The 19,328-nt window shown below is 43.8% G+C and overlaps 1 protein-coding gene across 3 annotated transcripts in view; it reads left to right on the forward strand.

Moving 5' to 3' along the window:
* Positions 1-19,328, forward strand: part of WDR17 (WD repeat domain 17) — a 2,439,098-nt gene that overhangs the window by 1,889,301 nt on the left and 530,469 nt on the right. For 2 of the 3 annotated variants that reach the window (XM_069631441.1, XM_069631439.1), the window contains one exon: positions 6,091-6,111. The exons of the other annotated variant lie outside the window; for it this stretch is intronic. In XM_069631441.1, the coding sequence (XP_069487542.1) occupies positions 6,091-6,111 (21 nt within the window). The remainder of the gene's footprint in view (positions 1-6,090; positions 6,112-19,328) is intronic. 3 annotated transcript variants of the gene reach the window in all.

Raw genomic sequence — 19,328 nt, forward strand, 5'->3', positions numbered from 1 at the left:
GAAATGCAATCAAATGTGATTCAGTTCAATCCCAGCAAGCTTACAGAAAACAGATAGGAGTTTTGAAAACACAGGCCCAAATGCTTTGATATGTGCTAGCAATGGATGAGAAATATGCTGGAAATGCTTTTTAATTCCCTTTCAGAGGTTCAGGGTGAGTGGTATCTAGTTAATATTAATCCAGGCTCACACTAGCAATGATGCAGGGATAGTTAGCAGGTTAAACGAATTTCTGGCAAATGGAAAGCAAACAGCAGCAGTTTTTACATGTGAAGAAATTGCAAATCGCGGTAAAATTCGCGGATGCGTGTTCCGCGATTGCGGTAAAACTATAAGGGGTAGGAATGCGGTTCTTGGTGCGATTCAATGCTGCGATTCTAAGCTATCAGAGGAAAGTTACTGCAAGTCTCTAGCCCAAACGGTCGCGGAGATATGAGCGATTTAGTGAAGGTCGTTTTTCAGATTTGCAAATTTCAAAAGCTCAAAATGACAAGTGCAGCTTGCAACTAGAAATGACAGGTGACAGCTAGGAGGCAGTTCTACTTAGGTTAAATAGATTGAATTAGATGAATTTAAACTAAGAGATTGGTTCTACACAGTTCTGCTGGGTACTCACACTATATTCTTGAATTAAATGGGCCTCATCACGGATCTGGTCAGGGTTTTAGACTGGGCTCTGGTCACTCTCTCTGCTGGTCTGGGTCTCTAGTTCTGGATAGATTGAAGTCTCTAGTTTGGCTTTCTGGAGGTTGATGGAGGTAAGTATGGATTTTTCCGGCAGAGCGTCCCGCTGCAGATGGATTTGGAAAGTCCCCATCTGTCCTGTCTGTCTGCTTTTATGTGTTTAGAATGTGGGTGTGTTCTAGCATCACTGACCCTACCTCTCTCTCAGCTTCTAATTGGTCAAACTTCCCTTTATCATTTGATTGGGGAATGAACTGTGAGTCAGAGTGATGTCATTTTACAGCCTGCAGAAAGTCCACTCCTCCTGTCAACTTACACACAAATCTAGATTTGAAACAAATACATATTTGCAGAGGTACATATTGTTTTAAAATCATATGCACCCATCATGCATTACAGGAGGTATACCCTGTTCAAACTCTGCTCTTCCTGGGAGCTTGCATTCAGAAATGGCACCTATTTCACTTTTTAACTGATTTTTCAATTTCTGACATTGACCCAACTTTACATACATGTGTGCAGGGAGTAGGGGCATTAACTGATGAAGTTTCAGATTTTTAACATGCATACATTTAGAGTTATATCCACTTTTCCGCTGACACCCCCCTGAACATGCCACCGGGTCGAAAAACCTCTTAAAATGTGGGCAGAAAAATCACAAGAATTATGGTATCATTTATAAAATTTTCACATGTCCGCTCTATGAGTTATTCATCTTTTTAAAGTTATGTTCTGGCTCCAAAGGGGTGTGGTTTCCTCTCAGCACAAGGTAGAAATACTGGTCTTTCCAGTTCTGCCAAGCCAGCTTGCTCTCACAGGCAGTGCCCCTCCCAGCTCCTGCCAAGAGGAAGCTACATTTTACGACTGCGTAATAAAAACCTTTGCCTGAGTGAAGAGGGCTTTGTTCACTCTCCTGCAGAGCACAGATAATTCAATTATCAGATAGATGGCATATCCTTAGTGGGGGCAGCAAAAGGAAGGTTGGCCTGGGAACACAGTGGTGACTCAAGTTTCACTGCTGATGGGGGTAGTTGCCAGGCAGAATCAAGTTCCTTAAGCCAGACTTTCAGCTACTGTCATGTTATTTGTTGCTTTTTAAATTAACTTGCAATTTTACACATGCAGCTAGAATGCTGATTCTAAGTGCAAAACTATGACATTTAAACAATTGCAACCTATGTGACACTCAAAAGTAGGTCACTCAGTCAATTTAAACATTTAGATTTTTTTTTTTTAGTGTCTTTCAATCCAGTGCAACTTAAACTGCTGAAATCCACAGCGCAGCCAGTCTTGTTATAAACCTTGTCTTATGATCTTCATTTCCCAGATTTTGTAGGCACACAAAACTCCATTCTGCCAAATGTCTGCTGGTGTTCAGTAAATATTTTGCACATATTGCAATGTTTGAAATAGGCACTTTGACTTGCCTTCAGAGAAACACAGGGTGGTTTTAAACTGCCGGCTTTTGGATAGTGGTGAGCACTGGTACTGCACCCATTTTTGGGATTTAAGAAAATGAATTCCCCACAATTCTAGGTTGCATTTGGCAATCAGCATTGCCATTCCCAATGGTTTCAGACTACTGTGCGGGTAGTCCAATGGTGGTTTTAGGCAGTGTCCTTCTGTGCCCATAACATCGGCAAAAATGAATGGCAGCCTATTCTTCATGCATTTCCCTGTGCATTTTCTGGGAAGCTCTGGCCATCATGAGGTTTTCCATGTCAGTACTGCACAGTTTTGAGGTAGGGCTAGGATGCATGGGTAAATACATCCCACAGGTTGATACATTGGTGGACATCCAGATTCCCAGAAATTGTATTTTCTTGGGACACCATTTAAAACCCCATTGTTAACCTTTGTGGGTTGTCACAGATATTAGTGGTAGAAGTTCGGATTTAGTCCAGTTCATTTTTAATCCTGACCAAATGCTGAATTGTTTTTCTGTGTTTATAATCAAGGAGTACTTGCGCTAGGATATCACTATATTCTTTGTAGTTTTCAGCGGTTAGGCCGTCCAGGCCTGGGGCCTTGTGGGACGTCAATTTTGATATGACCCTGTTTATTTCAGCCATGGTGACACAGACGCATAGAGCTTCCCTTTGCTGGTCCTCAATACAAGTTAGGGATACTTCATTTAGATAATCACTCAGTTCATTATGTTGGTAGTCAGCCGGTCTGATATAGAGATTGGCATAATAATAAGCAAGTGCTGGGAGTACACTGTGTAAGCTTTTGTTTTATTGAGCGTATGGTGGGAGAGTTTCTTGCCGGGAAACAATGCCACTGAAACCTTTCTTCCCAAGCTCCACTTTCAGCATCCCAAAAGTCGCAAGCTTGAAACATTGTATCTCTGAGTGTGCAACAAAGAGATCTGTGATATGTTAAGAGCGTGGTATTTGTAACAGTATTTGAAAACTCACTACTAGAGAGCAAACGTCTGCCTTAAAGGCAAAGCTTCCTTTTCCACTGTTATAAGTTTAGGTCCGCCCAGGGAGAGCTTCATGCTCTCTAGGTTGGGCCGCGTGCATGCTAATTCCAACCTGCGGTGTATCCAAAGAGGTTTGGGTAAGAGCAGAACTGTCTGGGATAAGCTGCCCTACTGGATCAGTGAGGAGGTTTAGGTCTAAATTCACCAGACTACCCCGAAGTGCAGAACTGTGGTTTTCACCCACATTGAGGTAACCAGGGGATCCACCCCATACCACCCCCAGACTCACCAGCCACTGGTTCGCGGTGGCTCTGAGATCCCTGACGCACCACCTTGCCGGTCTCCAGAATGAGGCAGTGACTTCATCACACCTCCCACCTCATTTATGAGTGAAAATCTCAAATTCAGGAAGCATATCTATTCCTAAACATCTTTCCAAGCCTTCTGCTGAACTGTACTTTCCCTTTGACTCCTCTGTGCCTTGTTTTCATTTTCATTTTCTGCTGTCATTTTTAGCACTTTAAAGTACTATATGGTGGCAGGGGCAAAAAACTCACACTCGCCCATTCATAAAATCAACTTCTTTTATATTTCTCTCAAGCTTAGGGTATTTAGATGCTACAAAAGATTACAAAAGGTTACCCAACCATTGTTGCAAAAATGAGAACTAGGAAATATTCCTAATTCGTGGCTTGCTCACTGTGTGCTCTTCTAGTAGAGCTAAAAAACATTTTTTGGTAATTCTTTTCACTTGTTCATTTTGTCACAAAGATCTATTAGAACTCGACTCACAGTCATTGTTTAGTAAAATAATTCCAGATTTTAATCAGAAAGCAGTGTGCCTATCCAGGTCAGTGACATGGCACAATGAGCCAATGCATTTCGGAATTGTTTCCATCATCGGGGCTATTCGCCACATTTCTGTTTTTTCTATAAAAAAAACCCTGCAATCTCTGAAGCTTCATGTCGTGTGGATGGACATACTAATGTGGTCCTGTACCTGCCCAACCCCCCCCCTCCCACCGCGTGCGTGCTTCCTGGACCCAACCATTGTTAGACATTTTATTGAGCACTAAGCACCAAAGCCTGCATCAGAGCTTCCTGCTTTTGAACTGGTTGTCTACAGGTCAAACACGGATGTCTGCAGTGGGTCCATAACTAGCATAGCTATTTTGTAGGCTATCAATTGTATGTGTGTATGCATGTATGTTTTGTTTTTATATAGCGCAAACCTAGCTGGGAATCAACAGAGCGCTGTAAAAAAAGGAGATACAATCATAGGATAAAATAATGTGAACACATTTTGAAGGATACAATGTTAAGGGTTAATTTAGAAGGATATGGAGAACGGATACTAAGGGTTACTGGCAGGGGATACAGGTTATGGGTAGAAAGGTGGACCCTGCGTGGGTTGGGGATGTCCTGCAGATGTGCTCCACTTGAAGCATATTGATCTGTGGCTTTCCAACATCTAACCTTGGTGACTGCACTGTTATTTTCATGGGCCTGAATCAGTGATTCCCTCCCCTGTCTTCTTATGCTATGTGAGAAGGAGCAACATTGACTGAATACTGTGTATTTTTCGCAAATGTAACCTTCCTAAATGCACTGTTAATTCCATGGATCTGCCTTCGTGGGAGGAAGTTGCTATTCTCCAGCATGGGGTCTGGCATGGATTCACATGCTATTGTTTTGACGGGGAGTATTCATGAGCATGTGAATCCATGCCAGACCCATGCTGGAGAACAAGAGTTACAGGTAAGTAACTTAAAACTTCTTTTCCATCATTGAAGCATTTTAATAATGGATTTCTGGGGTCTGCAACCTGCTGCTCTCTAGAAGTTTTGGACTACAGCCCCAATGTTCTCTCATCATGCTGGCTATGGTTGATTGGAGTTGTAGTCCAATAAATCTGGAGAGCCAAATGTTTATAAAGAGGTTTATGCAGAATCTATGCCTCTGTTGGTCTGCCCCGCCTCCATAAACTATGGTGTTCACTGGAGCTCCCCCTTGCTAATATTTGAGCTTGCCATTTGTCTCTCGCAGTATTAGTGAGCTAGAAACAGCACCTTTTGCTTAACTCTGGATATTATTTTGCAAATCAGTGATTTTATGTAGAGTGCTAGTCTTGGGGGTAGAATGGCACACTGACGACCACTATGATCATGCAAGAACTTTGTTGAATACATCATGTATTGAAGCGTACTTTAGATCAGAGAAATTACCCTTGACATGAAACTGGCCATATGTAACAAAGCGCAGGAAGGTATCTCCATTAGTGCTGCACGTTTGTCACAAGTCAGTATATTAAGGTTTGCCATGTAAAGGTGTGTACTTCACAGGTGAGTTTTTTTTATAAAGCAGTTGGTTTTTGCAAAGATGTCCTAACCCTATGCTAGTTGCTTGCTGCTTATTTACTTAGTTTAACTAAGTAGCTTTAGAATGAAGCATTCACCTCTAATAGATGTGCTGTTGTGCACATTCCCAGCCTCCTTTCATCTGTATAGAGTGCCCGAAACATGCACTCAACTTCTTTTTGGACCTGGGGCAAATGTGCTTCACTGTGGTTGAGAAGAGATCTGCTGTGCTGAATGGGCACACTACAGTAAATCTACAATTATCACATTCGTGAAGAAATGGACTGATATTTCTCTGGCAAATTAGCAATTTCGCTCGTTGTTGTTGTGAGTCCATTCAGTGTACGTTACAACATATTTACAGAAATGTCTCTATATCTCTCATTTCATTTGCAACTCATATACTTTGAAATAACTAAGTTAGCATGGTTGCTAATGCGTAGACCATCTGCCCCCTTGGACTTTCTTAACTATTCAATTTGACTGCAGAGGAAGTATTTTAATTTGTTTCGACATCTAGGCGCTGTGGTTAGAAATTAATGTCAATCCTTTTCATGAATTGTGAAAAATGTTGTTTCTTTACCTTGCATATTCATTGTTGCTGTTATATTTTCCCTTTAGCTTTCCATCCCTTGGATACAGGTATTTTAATTTATTTTGCAGATGTCTTTTAAGAAAATGTTGTGAAAGAAAGTGATTTGGACTAGTGATCAAATAGGAAGAATTAAGAAATTGTAAAACAGTGCTTCAGTGTGCCCAAGTGTAAGTGAATAATGAACTATATGCTTCTACCCACACACTTTTTCTTGTATGCAGTCAGAATCGCATCACACACAGATTGGTCCTTTTAAAAGCAAGGTTTAAGTAAAGGTCAGAATATTGGAGTTGTTTCATGCACACGAGGAAACTTAATCGATGATCAATATTTGTGTACCTCAATTTGTGAAGCTTTGCAGGTCATGCACGCCATTGAATACAATGTATTATTTACTGGTTCTGTAGATAAAAGAAATCAGAAATATTAGGATCCTATTTGCAGAACGTTCTACTGCTCGCAATTAATATTTGTTAGCAGAAAAGTGTTTAACCTACGCGTGTGTAAAGTACCCATGATTTACAAAAGAGAGAACAACTGGAATGTATGCACGTATGGTGGGTGTGTGTGTGTGTGTGCGCGCGGGCGCAAAACATGCTCAGGGTGTGAGAAAGACTTATCCACTATTAGGCAACCCTGTTTTCCTCAAGTCCACCTGACTCTTTCGGTAAAGGTGGCCAAGTAGCCAAGGCTAAGCTCTCAAGAGGGGGGGAAGGGTGGTTAAAGGTACATATTGGGCCTCATTCAGAGTATGGCGGTAAGGGATAGCGGCCACCGGTAACGAGACCGGTGGCGGTGATCCCTTACCGCCATACTCCGAGTTCCCTTTGCGCCCTCGCCCTTAACGCCTGCTTTGAGCAGGTGTTAAAGTCGAGGGCGCAAAGGGGCCTCCAAGCCAATAACGGTGACCGTAATGAACGGTCACCGTCATTTGCATCTTCCCCATTCCCATTGAGCCCTATGGGGGCTCATTTGGGAATGGGGAAGAGCCTTGGTGAATGGGGAATTACCGCCCCGCCAACCTTGGAATGGGGCGGTAATTCCGCCATCCACCAAGGCGCTGCGGGTCCGGGTACGGCGTCAACCAAGGCGTTAATAGCGCCATTGGTTAGCGCCGTACTCGGAATGAGGCCCATTATCTTTTTATAGCATGGAATAAGAGGATGTCCGTCCAATATATGAGCCACAATAAATTGGTATTTTATGGTGCAGTAAAAAAGAAATACTGAATGGCAGGTGAGTAACTTTATGAAAAAGAGGGTGTCAACTGCAAAGTTTGGATCATCCTGAGAGTTAAAGGTTAAATAGGGCCTCCAGGCACCAAGGTTGACCAGGTGGGGTTAAAGTGTCCCGAAATCAATGTTTTTTCTACGGGAAATAAACTTCCATGCTCATGACGCAAAGAAACTGTCACAAGTTAGGGAATAGTTAAGTTTGGACCTCTGCTCCCATTAGTCTAATAAAGGACCACAACCCATGTGTTGCTGCAAGGAAGTAGTAATGACATCATCCTCTATGATCCAATGTAAGAAGGCAGGAAGTAATTCAGATCATTTAGTGCATGCAATGGCTCATCTGCACACATTCTCACATATTGCCACTTCATCTAACCGTATAATTGTGATTCATTTTTTTTTTTATTCATACAACTCTTACCCCAAGGACCCTGGGCCCAGAGTAGCATGATTGCATGGCCATGCTGGCATACAGTTCAGACATAATCTAAGCACAGTGGACATGTGCTGTACAGTAGCCATGCTGGCAGTTATTGTGCTCGCCATCATTTAAGTGTTTTACAGTCAGAATACTGGTATATATTGTGGTATTAACCTAATGAATGCTTTTTGTTGTGGCAATGCTGGCATATGCTCATTGGCACTACATCAGGAAGTTGTTCTGCAGTGGAATGCTGGCAGAGATTGTGGATGCGGCACCATGTAAGTGCTGTAAACTGCTCCTGCGTAATGTTGGTGACCTCACATCTATTGGATTGTTTTATGTGTTTCCCTATGGAACTAATAGTAAATTGTATGGCTCTGTAACCCTTTTTTCTCCACAATTGTGGTCTAAAACACACCATTTTCACGTATTCTTTAAAAACATTTCTCGTGGTGAGACCTCCCCACTCCCCTGCTTGGATTTACTAGAAATCCCTCGCTATGCGCTGCCACTAGCATAATTAATGAGGAACACACAAGAACCTTTACTGAAAACATTCACCACCGACCAGGAATCATTTAAAATGCAAGTGCTCTCTCAGGAGCCACTCACTCTCACCTATCGCCATAAACTACCTCTTCCACTGAATCTTGGGATATCTGAAGAAAAAAGAATGTTCCAGTGAACTTAGATTTGTTAAGGTTGTGTTTGGGGTATTTTTGATTTTGACACTGACAATCATTTTCAGAATAATCGCTTTGTTTTTCAAGTTGTTTTGTAATATTGACTGCCCTTAGTCTCTGAGTTATAATTTATAGCGATTGCTGGTAGTATTGGTGATAACCAGATCCCATAATTGAGATTTGGTGTATAGAGGTTGGATGCAGTGGACTGGGGTGACCTCCCTCTATGCAATGGCATATGGCGGATCTCCAAAAGATTCACTCCTCGTTCTACTTCTGTGCAAGAGCCAACAATTAACCCCAAGAAAGAGGAAATACAGTGTGCACAAGCTTTGTAAGTGCAGTGACCCGAACTGAGAACTGGTTTGCTGCCGTTAAAGAGCCCCAAAGTAAGGAAGGATAACTCTTGCGTATCACACACTGACCAAGAGGACACTTAGTACCTGCACACCATCCGCAACAGTAACAGAAAGGAGTGCAGATCCAAAAAGCTGTATTCATTGATGTAAGTGCATACCGCAGAACTAAGCACAGGCCTGCCAGCCAAGCAACAGTAGCTGTGGAATTTGTAGTTCCTTGGTGGGCGAGACAACTACAGAACTTAGTCCAAAACAATGTACAGGTGAAATCGCTTGGACAACAGAGAGGCATGCAGGCGAAACACTACTATGGTGTGGGAGACAGGACTTGGAAGTGAACAGTGCAGGATAGTGGGTGGCAAGAAGGAAAACAAGCCAGTGAAGGAGGAGAAATGTAGCAGAATAGAGAAGAAGGAGGGGGCAGATCAGAGGAGGAGAGAAAGGAAGAGTGGGAGGAGATGCAAAGGACCAGTTAGGAAGAGAGGGAGGAGAGAAGATGAGAGAAGTAGGGAGGAGTAGAAGGGAGAGAGTCCATGGCCAATTGTTGAGGAGGACAGGAGAAAAGAGAGTCAGATGGAGAAAAAGGAGAGGAAAGCCACTGAGAAAGTGCAGAGGAGCAGCTGTATACATCTGCAGGAGACCCCGCCCCCTACCTCCCCTGTATTGGAGGCATGAGACCATGCCTTGCCTGACACCAGCTATCGTACCAATACAGCAGCGAGTATTTGGAAGGAGATACCCATTGAGACAAGCTTATTGAATGTTTGTTTGTTTGTTTGTTTATTTATTTATAATGCACACCAGACCCGAGGATATTAGGGAGCAGAAAGCAAAAGAGGATTGTTCAGCTTAGGTTATAATGCTGTGTGTTGCATTACAATACATTAAAAACAATGCTGAGAATTATCATACAGAGAAACATGTGGTGGAGGCAGACAACAGACAGTTGTTAAGGTACAGTAGAGGCGGACAATAGTGTGATCATAGAGTGGTGAGGAGTCAGATGTCCTGTTCCTTGATCCAGTGGATGAGGTTGGATCTAAAGTGTGGGTAGGACATGTCTACCCTTAAGGCAGGTGGGAGCGAATTCCAGTTTTGGGCAGCTTTGACCGGGAAGCTGCTGCCAACTGTCTTTGTATGTTTAAATCTAGGCACTTGAAGTAAGTTGGCGGTAGCTGTTCTGGAAGGGCGGTTAGTGGATTGTCTCAGGAATCTAGTGGTGAGGTACAGTGGGGGGCCATGTGTAGGCATTTATGAGTCAGTGAGGCTGATTTAAGGAAGATTTTGTCTTTCATGGAAAGCCAGTTGTTAGATCTTCTGAGGTCAGATATGTGGGCTTTCTTCGGAATGTTGAGAGCTGCTCTCAGAGCATTGTTTTGCAAGATTTGGATCTTATTAGTAATGCATTTGCTGCTACCTCCATAAAGGGCATTGCAACAGTCCAGTTTAGGTAATACCAAAGCTCTTGCTAGAGTAATGCAGTTATTAGGAGTAAGGAATGGCTTAGCTGCTCTGATTAATTTACAAGTGTAAGCAGTGGCCGAGGCCATGGAATTTACTTGTTTTTTGAAAGTGAGAGTAGAGTCTAGGTAGAAACCAAGAGTTTTCACTTTCTTGGCTACTGTGATGTTGTTGTTGTCTATTATGAAGTTAGAGTATAGATGGCCTAATTTGTTAAGATTAGCGGTGGTGCCGACAATGAGGAGTTCTGTTTTGTCATCATTCAGGCATAGTCCATGACATGCCATCCATGCCTGGATAATGAGGTACACTTTGTTCACGAAGGCCAAATCCTTGTTATAATCTCCCGCCAACGGGATGAGGATCTGTGTATCATCTGTATAATTAGTGTAGGTGATACTCAGGCCATCGAGATCATCAAAAGGGGGCTTCGTAAAAATGTTGAACAGGGTAGGAGAAACGCATGAGCCCTGGGGCACATCGCAGATAATAGGTATGGGGTCCGCAGCTGCTGAAGGTGCGAAGACCTGCATGGTTCTATTGTCAAGGAAGGATTGGATCCAACCTATGGCTTCTTGTGAGAAGTGGGTAGCAGAATCCAGGTGTTGGGCAGAGAGTCTTATGGTCAACCAAATCAAACGCCACTGAGAGGTCGAGCAATAGTAGAAGTGCTGTATTACCATTGTCTCTCAGGGTGTCTATTTGTGCTTTAAGGTCTATCAGCGCAGTTTCCGTTCTGTGTTGAGGCCTGAAACCTGACTGACGTACTCCTAGAAGGTGGTTACATTCCAGATATTGTTGGATTTGGAGGTACGCCACTTTATCTAGGATCTTTAGCAGGAACGGTACTGTAGTGATGGGGCGATAGTTAGTGGGAATGGACGGGTCCAGAGTTTGTTTTTTTAGGAGTGGGAGGACCAAATACTGTTTCAAGTTGTTGGCAATGGTGCTGGTAGAGAAGGAAGCATTTATAAGCTTAGTTATAAATGGGGAGAGGTCCCGTGCCGCCTCCTTTATGAATTGTGCTGGGCAGGGGTCACCATGGCAATTAGATGGTTTGAGAGTTAGGATGACTTTTTCAACTTCTAGAATGGATACTTTCTTCAAGTTGAAAAGGGGTGTAGGCAGTTCAGAGGGGGCGGGAGGTGGAGTGTTAAGGGGCAAGGGAGCAATGGTATTGTTGGGATTGGAGGCGCGTAGGAGGGAGTCTCTTTTATTGGTAATTTTTGCCTGAAGGGTCGTTATTTTATTAACTAGGGCGCTCTGAATGCTAGTGCACCAGTTTTTGTCCTTGAAGCACGTGTCAGGGGCTTGGATAGGTGTTTCTATTTCGGTTGTATGATTCTTGTTTAGCAAGGATTATTTCTTTTTTGTACAAGGAGGCTAGTTTTGTGAGGTTGTTTTTATTAGCAACGGTTAGCAACGGATGGGTCACGTCTCCAAATTTGTTCGCATTTACGTTTCTCAAGTCTGATGGCTTTTAGGTGGGGAGAGAACCATGTGTTGACATGTTTTTTCTGTTTGCTATTTCTAATTTTCAGGGGTGCTATAGTGTCTAGGGCAGATAGCATTACTTTATTGTACTCGTCAACCAAGGTGAGTGGGTCTGCGGAGGCAGGAAGAGAATTCACGGTAGGGAGGATTAGAGGGATACGTTTATTGGCTGTAATGTTCTTTTTATTCCTAGTGGGAATGGCTGGGGCTAAATTGATGGCCTGGTGGGAGCTGTGGCTTCTAGGGAGAAGGAGATCAGATGATGGTCGGACCAGGGCAGTGGTGTTATGGCAGTGACGGAGGTTGGCAGTTGTGCTCTGCTATCCAATCAAGGGTTCTACCTTTAGTATGTGTAGCGCCTGTTACCTTTTGAGTAAATCCTAATTCCTCGATAGAATCGTTGATCTGTGTGGCATTGGGATCTGAGGGGTCTTTGTAGCCAAGATCAAAGTCTCCTAATACAAGGCTTGGTGAGGCATTGTTGAGGTTATCCGTTAGGATACTAGTAAGGTCCTCTTCGAAGGAGCCTAGGGGTCCTGGGGGGTCTATAGATTAGGTGGATAGATATAGTTTGGGTGCTAGATATGGTAAGTTTGGCGGTCAGGGATTTGCATGAATCTACATTGGATGGAGGGGCGAGTCTCAATGCTAGGCTAGGAAGTGATGACAACCTGCAGGAGGAACTCCCTGAAGGAATATGAGAAAGAGCTAAGCACATGAACTGATGACGTCATAAGAAAGTGTGCACAACATCCCAAGATACTGACTGAAGGCAATAGAGGACGAATGACAGTGTAAAGAACTGAGTGAACTAACAACATGGAATAGAAGAGGATTACATGTTAACAAAGCGCTGCAGAAAACAGAAGTTCAATAAATGTACAGACACTGAAACACAAGGTAGATCAATGCCTCATAGAGGCTAGCTATGGGTAGTTAATTGAATGCAGGGGAAGCCGCCATTTTACAGAAACTGGACATTGGTATCATGAATTAAATAAGCCAGAAACCATGAAGGAGGAATGGAAAATTTGTGTCGCTGAAGAATAGCAGTCTCGTGGAGTTGCATGGCGAAGCTGCCTGGCCTGAAGTCAAGATCAAGGGCAGCTATCTACTCTGAAGAAGAACGAGTGTGCAGTGGATGAATCTTCTCACATTAAGGTGCAAGAAAGAACACAAGAGATGCCAAGTTTTAAAAGCTGCAAAACAGACCAGATCGTGGCCTCCTGTCATGTGAGCCACGGATGGAAATAGGGCTTGAACTTGGAGTTTCAGACACGATAGCGAGTGCTCTCACTCCTGTGCATTCCCAAAGACCAGAATACTCTACAAGGTCACGTGCAAAGACAATTTCATGGCAGAAGGCATGGGTGGTGAGGTAGTTTCATGTCCTATCTCCCTGTACCTGGGTCTGGGCTTACGTGCTGCTAAATTAATCGGTTGTTCCAGAAATGGCACAAGCGTACCAACCAATTGTATTAGTCCGTATAAAGAAGGACCTTATAGCTTGTAAAACCAATGAGAAACTGTGTATATAATGTTCCTGAAAATAACATGTTTTAAGAGGTAGGGACAGCCAATAGCAATCCTGTCTCCTATATAAGTGTATATCAAGATGTTTCCTATAACCAATCCTGACCCTTGATAGGTTTTTCACTATTGCCATGTAGTATGGCATCACTCTGATGCATAATTGAGAATAAGAATTGCATTTTTTGATATGATCATTGAGAAACTGAGCGTTCGTCCGTCCGTTGATGTTCGTTGTAACCTCCCTGTTTTAGATCATTGTTAATAAAACAGTAACTTTCTATCTCCTTGAGTTTGTCTGGTTATTTTGACTCAGAATTATTTTGGTGTAATCCCATCCATTACATATGCATTTTCCAAAGGGCCATAAGCTCAAAAGAAAGAGGTAGTGATAAGGATGAAGAGATGTCCAAAAAGAGTGGCAGCTGGAGCGAGAGCGTTGATGGAGACCTAAGGCTATGGAGAGGACTAACTTGGGGGTGAAGTGGCACCCAAGGGGTTTTCTGACAGATGACAAAGACGGGTAAACTTAACAACCCCCGACCCACCTGGAAAGGATCTTCGTGTCTGACACAAGACACCCGCAATGGTGTTTCCAGTGATTTTTGAAGAAGCGTGACAGCCTGACAATATCTAAAAAAAAGTAATGAAAGTGTCTTTAACTGGCAAAGAAAAAATGTGGGGCTCTTAAACAAAGACCGTGAATATCTCTTGTTTTTTGTTTCTGACCTGGCTGGCAGGGCATTCTTAAGTGATTGTGGCACAGACACATTTGGTTAAAGAAATTAAGAGATTAGGAATCTCTGTTATCCACCCGCTCCAGCCCCATCACAATCACCACCCAAAGCTTTATATGCTTGCTGGTAGTAATCAAAATAAGCATTGTGCACCCTTCATGTCCCCAAGAAATCAAAATAATGATCAAGTACCATTTCAAGGGGAACAATTGCAGTCCATGATGAAGGTACTTGTGTTCTATCATAAATACAGGACGCATTTCAACAATAGAAGCCACGCCAAAGGTTATATGGGCATAGTATAGATTAAGGGCACAGATCAGTAACTGTATGATAAAGGTACACATCCTCCAGCATTATAACAAGATTCAGATTAGCAGCCTCAGAGAATGTGAAAAGTGCTTAAGCTTCGATACAGGAGACTGATTGGAAGCCACAAAAAGGTACACATGACATAGCATAAGTAGTGCGTACCCTACCAGGAATGTGCACATATCTGGACATAGACTGAGATTGGAAAAGAGACATTGGGCCTCATTATGACACCGGCGGTACCCGTGCCGGTATCATTTCTTTACGGTGCCCGGTAATGGGCAATTACCGTGGCATTCTGGCCCTGCCAGACCCGGTAATTGCCCATTCCCGGGTGCCAGATAATTTACTCCCCATTCCCATTTTTGTCCTATTGGACTCAAATGGGAATGGGGAGGCCAGAGGCACCGACATGGTCTACTCGCGGGTGGGCGGAAAGGCACCAGCGCGCAGACCTAGTAGTTTGCTGGTACGGTAAGAACGGTCCCAGCAAGCTTACCAGTACCGTTGTTACTGTACCGGCAAACTCATAATGAGGCCCATTGTTTTCACATAGCACTGCAATTAATGGGCAACAAACCAAATTACTTTGTGGTGTGCAGTCAATCAATGGTCGCTACAATCATATGTGAAGAAGTAGTATGGTTAATTAAACCAAGATGGAGGTTATTTTGAAGAGTATACCACCATAACAAAATAACTCTTAGGGTTGACATGTGTGAACTATTTAGGGACTGCCAATTTTGATAGGTTGGGCACCATGAGATTACATTTGTGGCCCAGGATCACACACTTTGCTTGAGAGGCAAAGCTGGGATTTGAGCTCATTGTGCAATTAACAATGTATACTTTACATTGGCTGCCCTGCCATTTACCCTCCTAGCTAGGGCTGATGGGGGTTATAGTCCGGGTTGGTAGGGTAGTTTAGGGATGGGTAGAATTTATTGCGCCGACTATAGTCGAGCAGGAATCTGGAGGAAAGAGGAGAGAGCAGTGAGAGGAAAGTGTGCTAGAAAGGAAACTTAAGAAGAAAGGAGGACACCTTCAGGAAGAAGACAAAAGAAAAAGCCAGAAGGAGGGAAGAAAAAGGAAACCATAAGAGGGAAGGAGAAAAGAAAAGACAGGGAGAACAGAGAGATCAGGAGGAGGATGGAGGATAGCAACTAGGGGGAAGGGGACGATTTCAATGAAAGAAGGAGGGAGTGCGCTATCAAGAGGAAGATGGAATAAGGAAGTGGTGGACAGTAAGGCCGAGAGAAGCAACCCAGCATTGTGCAGGCCATGGTGGCTAAAGGATAGAGGGGGAGCCAAGAGGTGAAAGGCGGAGCAAGTGGTGCCTAGGTTGGAGAGGAACCATGGATTGGGAGCTGGGAAAGCTAGAAGCCTTGTGGACCTGGAGCTGAAGACTGGCAGGATCCAGTCCAACAAAATCCTGTGAAAGCAAACAGTTAAGACACAAGTTATGCTGGCTGGGAGCCGTAATCTGAATCTGGTGGGATAGGCAAGGCCACCAATAAGACTAAAGAATACTTGCCTGGCCAGAAGAAACGCCTCTCCTTCCTTCAAATGAGAAAAGGTTGGCTGGTGGTGGATGCCCCCTCCAGTACTTTGCTTCCAGTGGCTCAAAAAATGGAGAGTATCTACCTTAGTGGCAAAAGAGGCCCCCTTTGTCAAACATACAATCATGAAAGATCCCCAGGAATGATACCGTAAGGTGAGGGGCCAGTGTTTTGGCCACCTGATAACACTAATATCCCTATACATGCCTAATGATTATCAAGATCTATTTTTTAGCAGCTTGGTCGGTTAAATAAGACCTTGCCAGTGGATTGGTGGTTATTGGGGGGACTTTAATACCATCATATACCACAATATTGATAAAACACTTTCTTCAACATTGGAGGACAATAGAAATGTAGCGGTCCTTCTGGCGCTGATGAGGGTTCTACATGTGGTTGACATTTTCATATACAACATATGTGGGAGAAAGACTATACATTTTACTCATGTCCACCGAGGGCACTCAGGCATCGTAGTTAGTATTCACCTCATCAGCCCTTGTCCCTTTTAGCGCAATGACTGAGATAGGCACTATAACTCTCAAACTATTCCCCAGTAGTAGTAACATCTAGATAAATAGACTTGCACCTATCCCTAACCCCACTAGTGATTAAAAGATGCATTCTATTTTGCATTTGTATTTTGTTTATTTATATAGCGCGCTGGGCCCAAGGGCATCTGGGCGCATATTTTAGGAGGCAAAGTTACGATTACATACATGGAATAATAGGAGACTGTCTCAGCTTACTGTATACATGCAGTTAGGACTCCGGTATGACAAAAAAAAATATACAATATAAAATAGAATGAAGCATGTACAGGCAGGAGGGATATGCAAACAGTTCCTCAAACAGTTAAAGCATAAGAATATAGGAGGTTCACACGAAAATATAGCCACAGGAAGATAAGTTATCTACGTACAAGAGATATATGCAAAGAGGAATACAAGCGTTGTGTGCATGTGAACTATACAGCAGAATGTTAAGGTGAGTGACAAAGTGGCAGTAGCCATAGTATGACGTCCAATATCTCATATGTTTTGTGCTGAGAGCCGCACTTTGGTTTTGCTCTTAAAGGATTGGAAGGAGGGCTCAGCTCTGAAAGCATTAGGAAGGGTATTCCAAAGCTTAAAGGCCAGGACCGGGAAGCTAGCGCCACCAGCTTTTTGTAGTTTAAACCTAGAGAGGTATAAACTGTGGGCTTGGGCTGCTTTCATGGGCCAAGTGGAAGTGTGGGGTGTGAGTCGGTTGGCCAAGTAAATGGGGGCCTGGTTAGTTAGGCACTTGTGAGTCAGGGAAAGTGTTTTCAAGGAGATTCTATGCTTAACAGGAAACCAATGTAGAGTGCGCCTGTGGTTAGAGATATGGTGATTTCTAGGTATGTTTAATGCTGCTCTAATGGCATTGTTCTGAATGACTTGCAGTTTGTTAAGGTTAGATTGACTAGTCCCTACATAAAGGGCGCTACAATAGTCTATCTTGGACATGACGAGTGTTCTAGCCAGGGTGATGCAATTGGGAGTAGTCAAGAATAGTCTACAGGCAGAGATAAGTTTGCATGTATAGGCAGACGCTATAGGCAATCCTCAGAGAACCCGTTCGCAGGAGAGAGATTTCAGCTTTAATCAACAGCTATTTTGAGATAAACGCCACCCCAGGAATTTGCTGGAATATAATCTGGGATGGCAACAAATGTGTGCTTGATAGAGAAGTTATATACAGGGTTACCACATATGCCAGAGCCAAAACAATTCTCTGTGTACAATTAGAATAAGAAGCTGAAAACTTGAACAGGTACACAAAGCCACAGCTCTCTTAAAGCATTGGGGAAGTGGCAGATTACTAGAGCTCAGCCTGAAGCTCACTTGGCAAAGCATTCTGTGAGGGGTCACAAATGAGAGATGGACACAAAGTTGAAGTTTCTCAATGTTTGTCATATTTATTCAAAGTAAAAGAGGGATGAGATAAACGCCTACCTGTCTCTATCATAACGAGAATGCTCCTGCCCAGCAAACTGTCGTGTAGATCTCTGGTCCAGCGCAGAAGCAGCACAAACTCCTACCTCCCCTTAATGGTTTTGGTGTCTGGAACTAAAAAGTGCACAGACCTCCGCAACCACCACAGGGAAAGAGGGTTAGGGTCCATGGATTGGATGGGTAGAGGGTTGCAGGAAGACCGGAAAGAGGTTTAGGAAGCAGTTATGGGTAGGGAAGGGGTGGTCAGGGTAAACATGCTCCTTGGCTCTTGTTGCTCGTTCTCAGAGCCTCTTGCACACCTTTGTTAGCTTTGATAGTAACCCCCAGAGACCATTGTTCAGTTATCTTCACTAACAACCATATATGATAAATACACTTGTGCACCAAGAACGCACCACCTGAAAGTCCCTCCACTCAGTTTGCATTCACTGAGTTACTTCCAGGGTTTGGGTTACTCTGGCCCACTGACACCAATTCAGGAGCTAGAACACTTGTTAATAGACGCCTCACCAAGGTGTCACACAAAGGCAGTGAAAATGAGCAATCTGACTTCACTAAACACAGTATGACACTCAGATTAATCTGTACACCTAAGAGAGTGGCGCTGGATCCCCAGTTATTGTGCACACACGTTATTGTTATCTTTAGCAGTTCCCCTTACTCCCACACCATGAAATGCGCTTACATGCTACATAAACAAGCAACACTTAGCTCAGTTTCTTGCTCTGGAGTCCGATGCCCAAAATCCGTTTTCAACAGCGACCAGGGAGAAAGGGAGGTTCCCAGCGTCTGTCAGGGAGAAATACAATTGGTACGCGTTCAAAGCGTAATGTGCTCAGAAGGGTTAACACACTAGGATTAGTCTCTCCTGCATGCTGTGATGTTAGTTTCCTTCCACACAGTGTTAAGTCTATTCGCTTCTTGAGAGCGATTCAGTTCCCGAGCACTTTCAAACAATGCCCCTGAGCTTTCTCACAGCCCGGCTACATTTACTCTGTTTAACATAAACATGCTTCACTTGCACTGGAGCAGTTTCACACAGACTTTCACAGCACTTATCTTTAGAATTGCAGGGCCCGGAATGTTATCTGGTGGCGAGGAGCGGCCCTGCAAGAGTTTTCTGCCAGCCGGAGCCTTGGGAGATGCGTCCGCCCGGAGGAACTTCTGAGCGCGAACAAGCGTTCGGTGCGCGCACTTGCGCAGATGGTGGGGCGTTGGCCAGGGCGTTCCCAGGCGTCTTTACAGGCCCCGTGTGCCTGATCCTTGTGTTCTGGTGGTGCAGGGACTACAGGGACCGCTCAGAATGCTGGGCAATGCAGTCTTGAGTCTCTGCTTGCCTGCATCTTGGTTTCCTTCCAGCAGATGCCAACTTCCCCCACCTGAAGAACCTACAGGAGGGACAGAGGTGGCATCTGCTGGATAAATTCGCCCCCATAACTGCACTGGCCACAGTATGACCCTTTTTGGGCATGGCATGCTGGAGCTTTATGACAG

This window comes from Ambystoma mexicanum, chromosome 6q (genome assembly GCF_040938575.1).
Source record: "Ambystoma mexicanum isolate Mex_15411 chromosome 6q, UKY_AmexF1_1, whole genome shotgun sequence".
NCBI lineage: Eukaryota > Metazoa > Chordata > Amphibia > Caudata > Ambystomatidae > Ambystoma > Ambystoma mexicanum.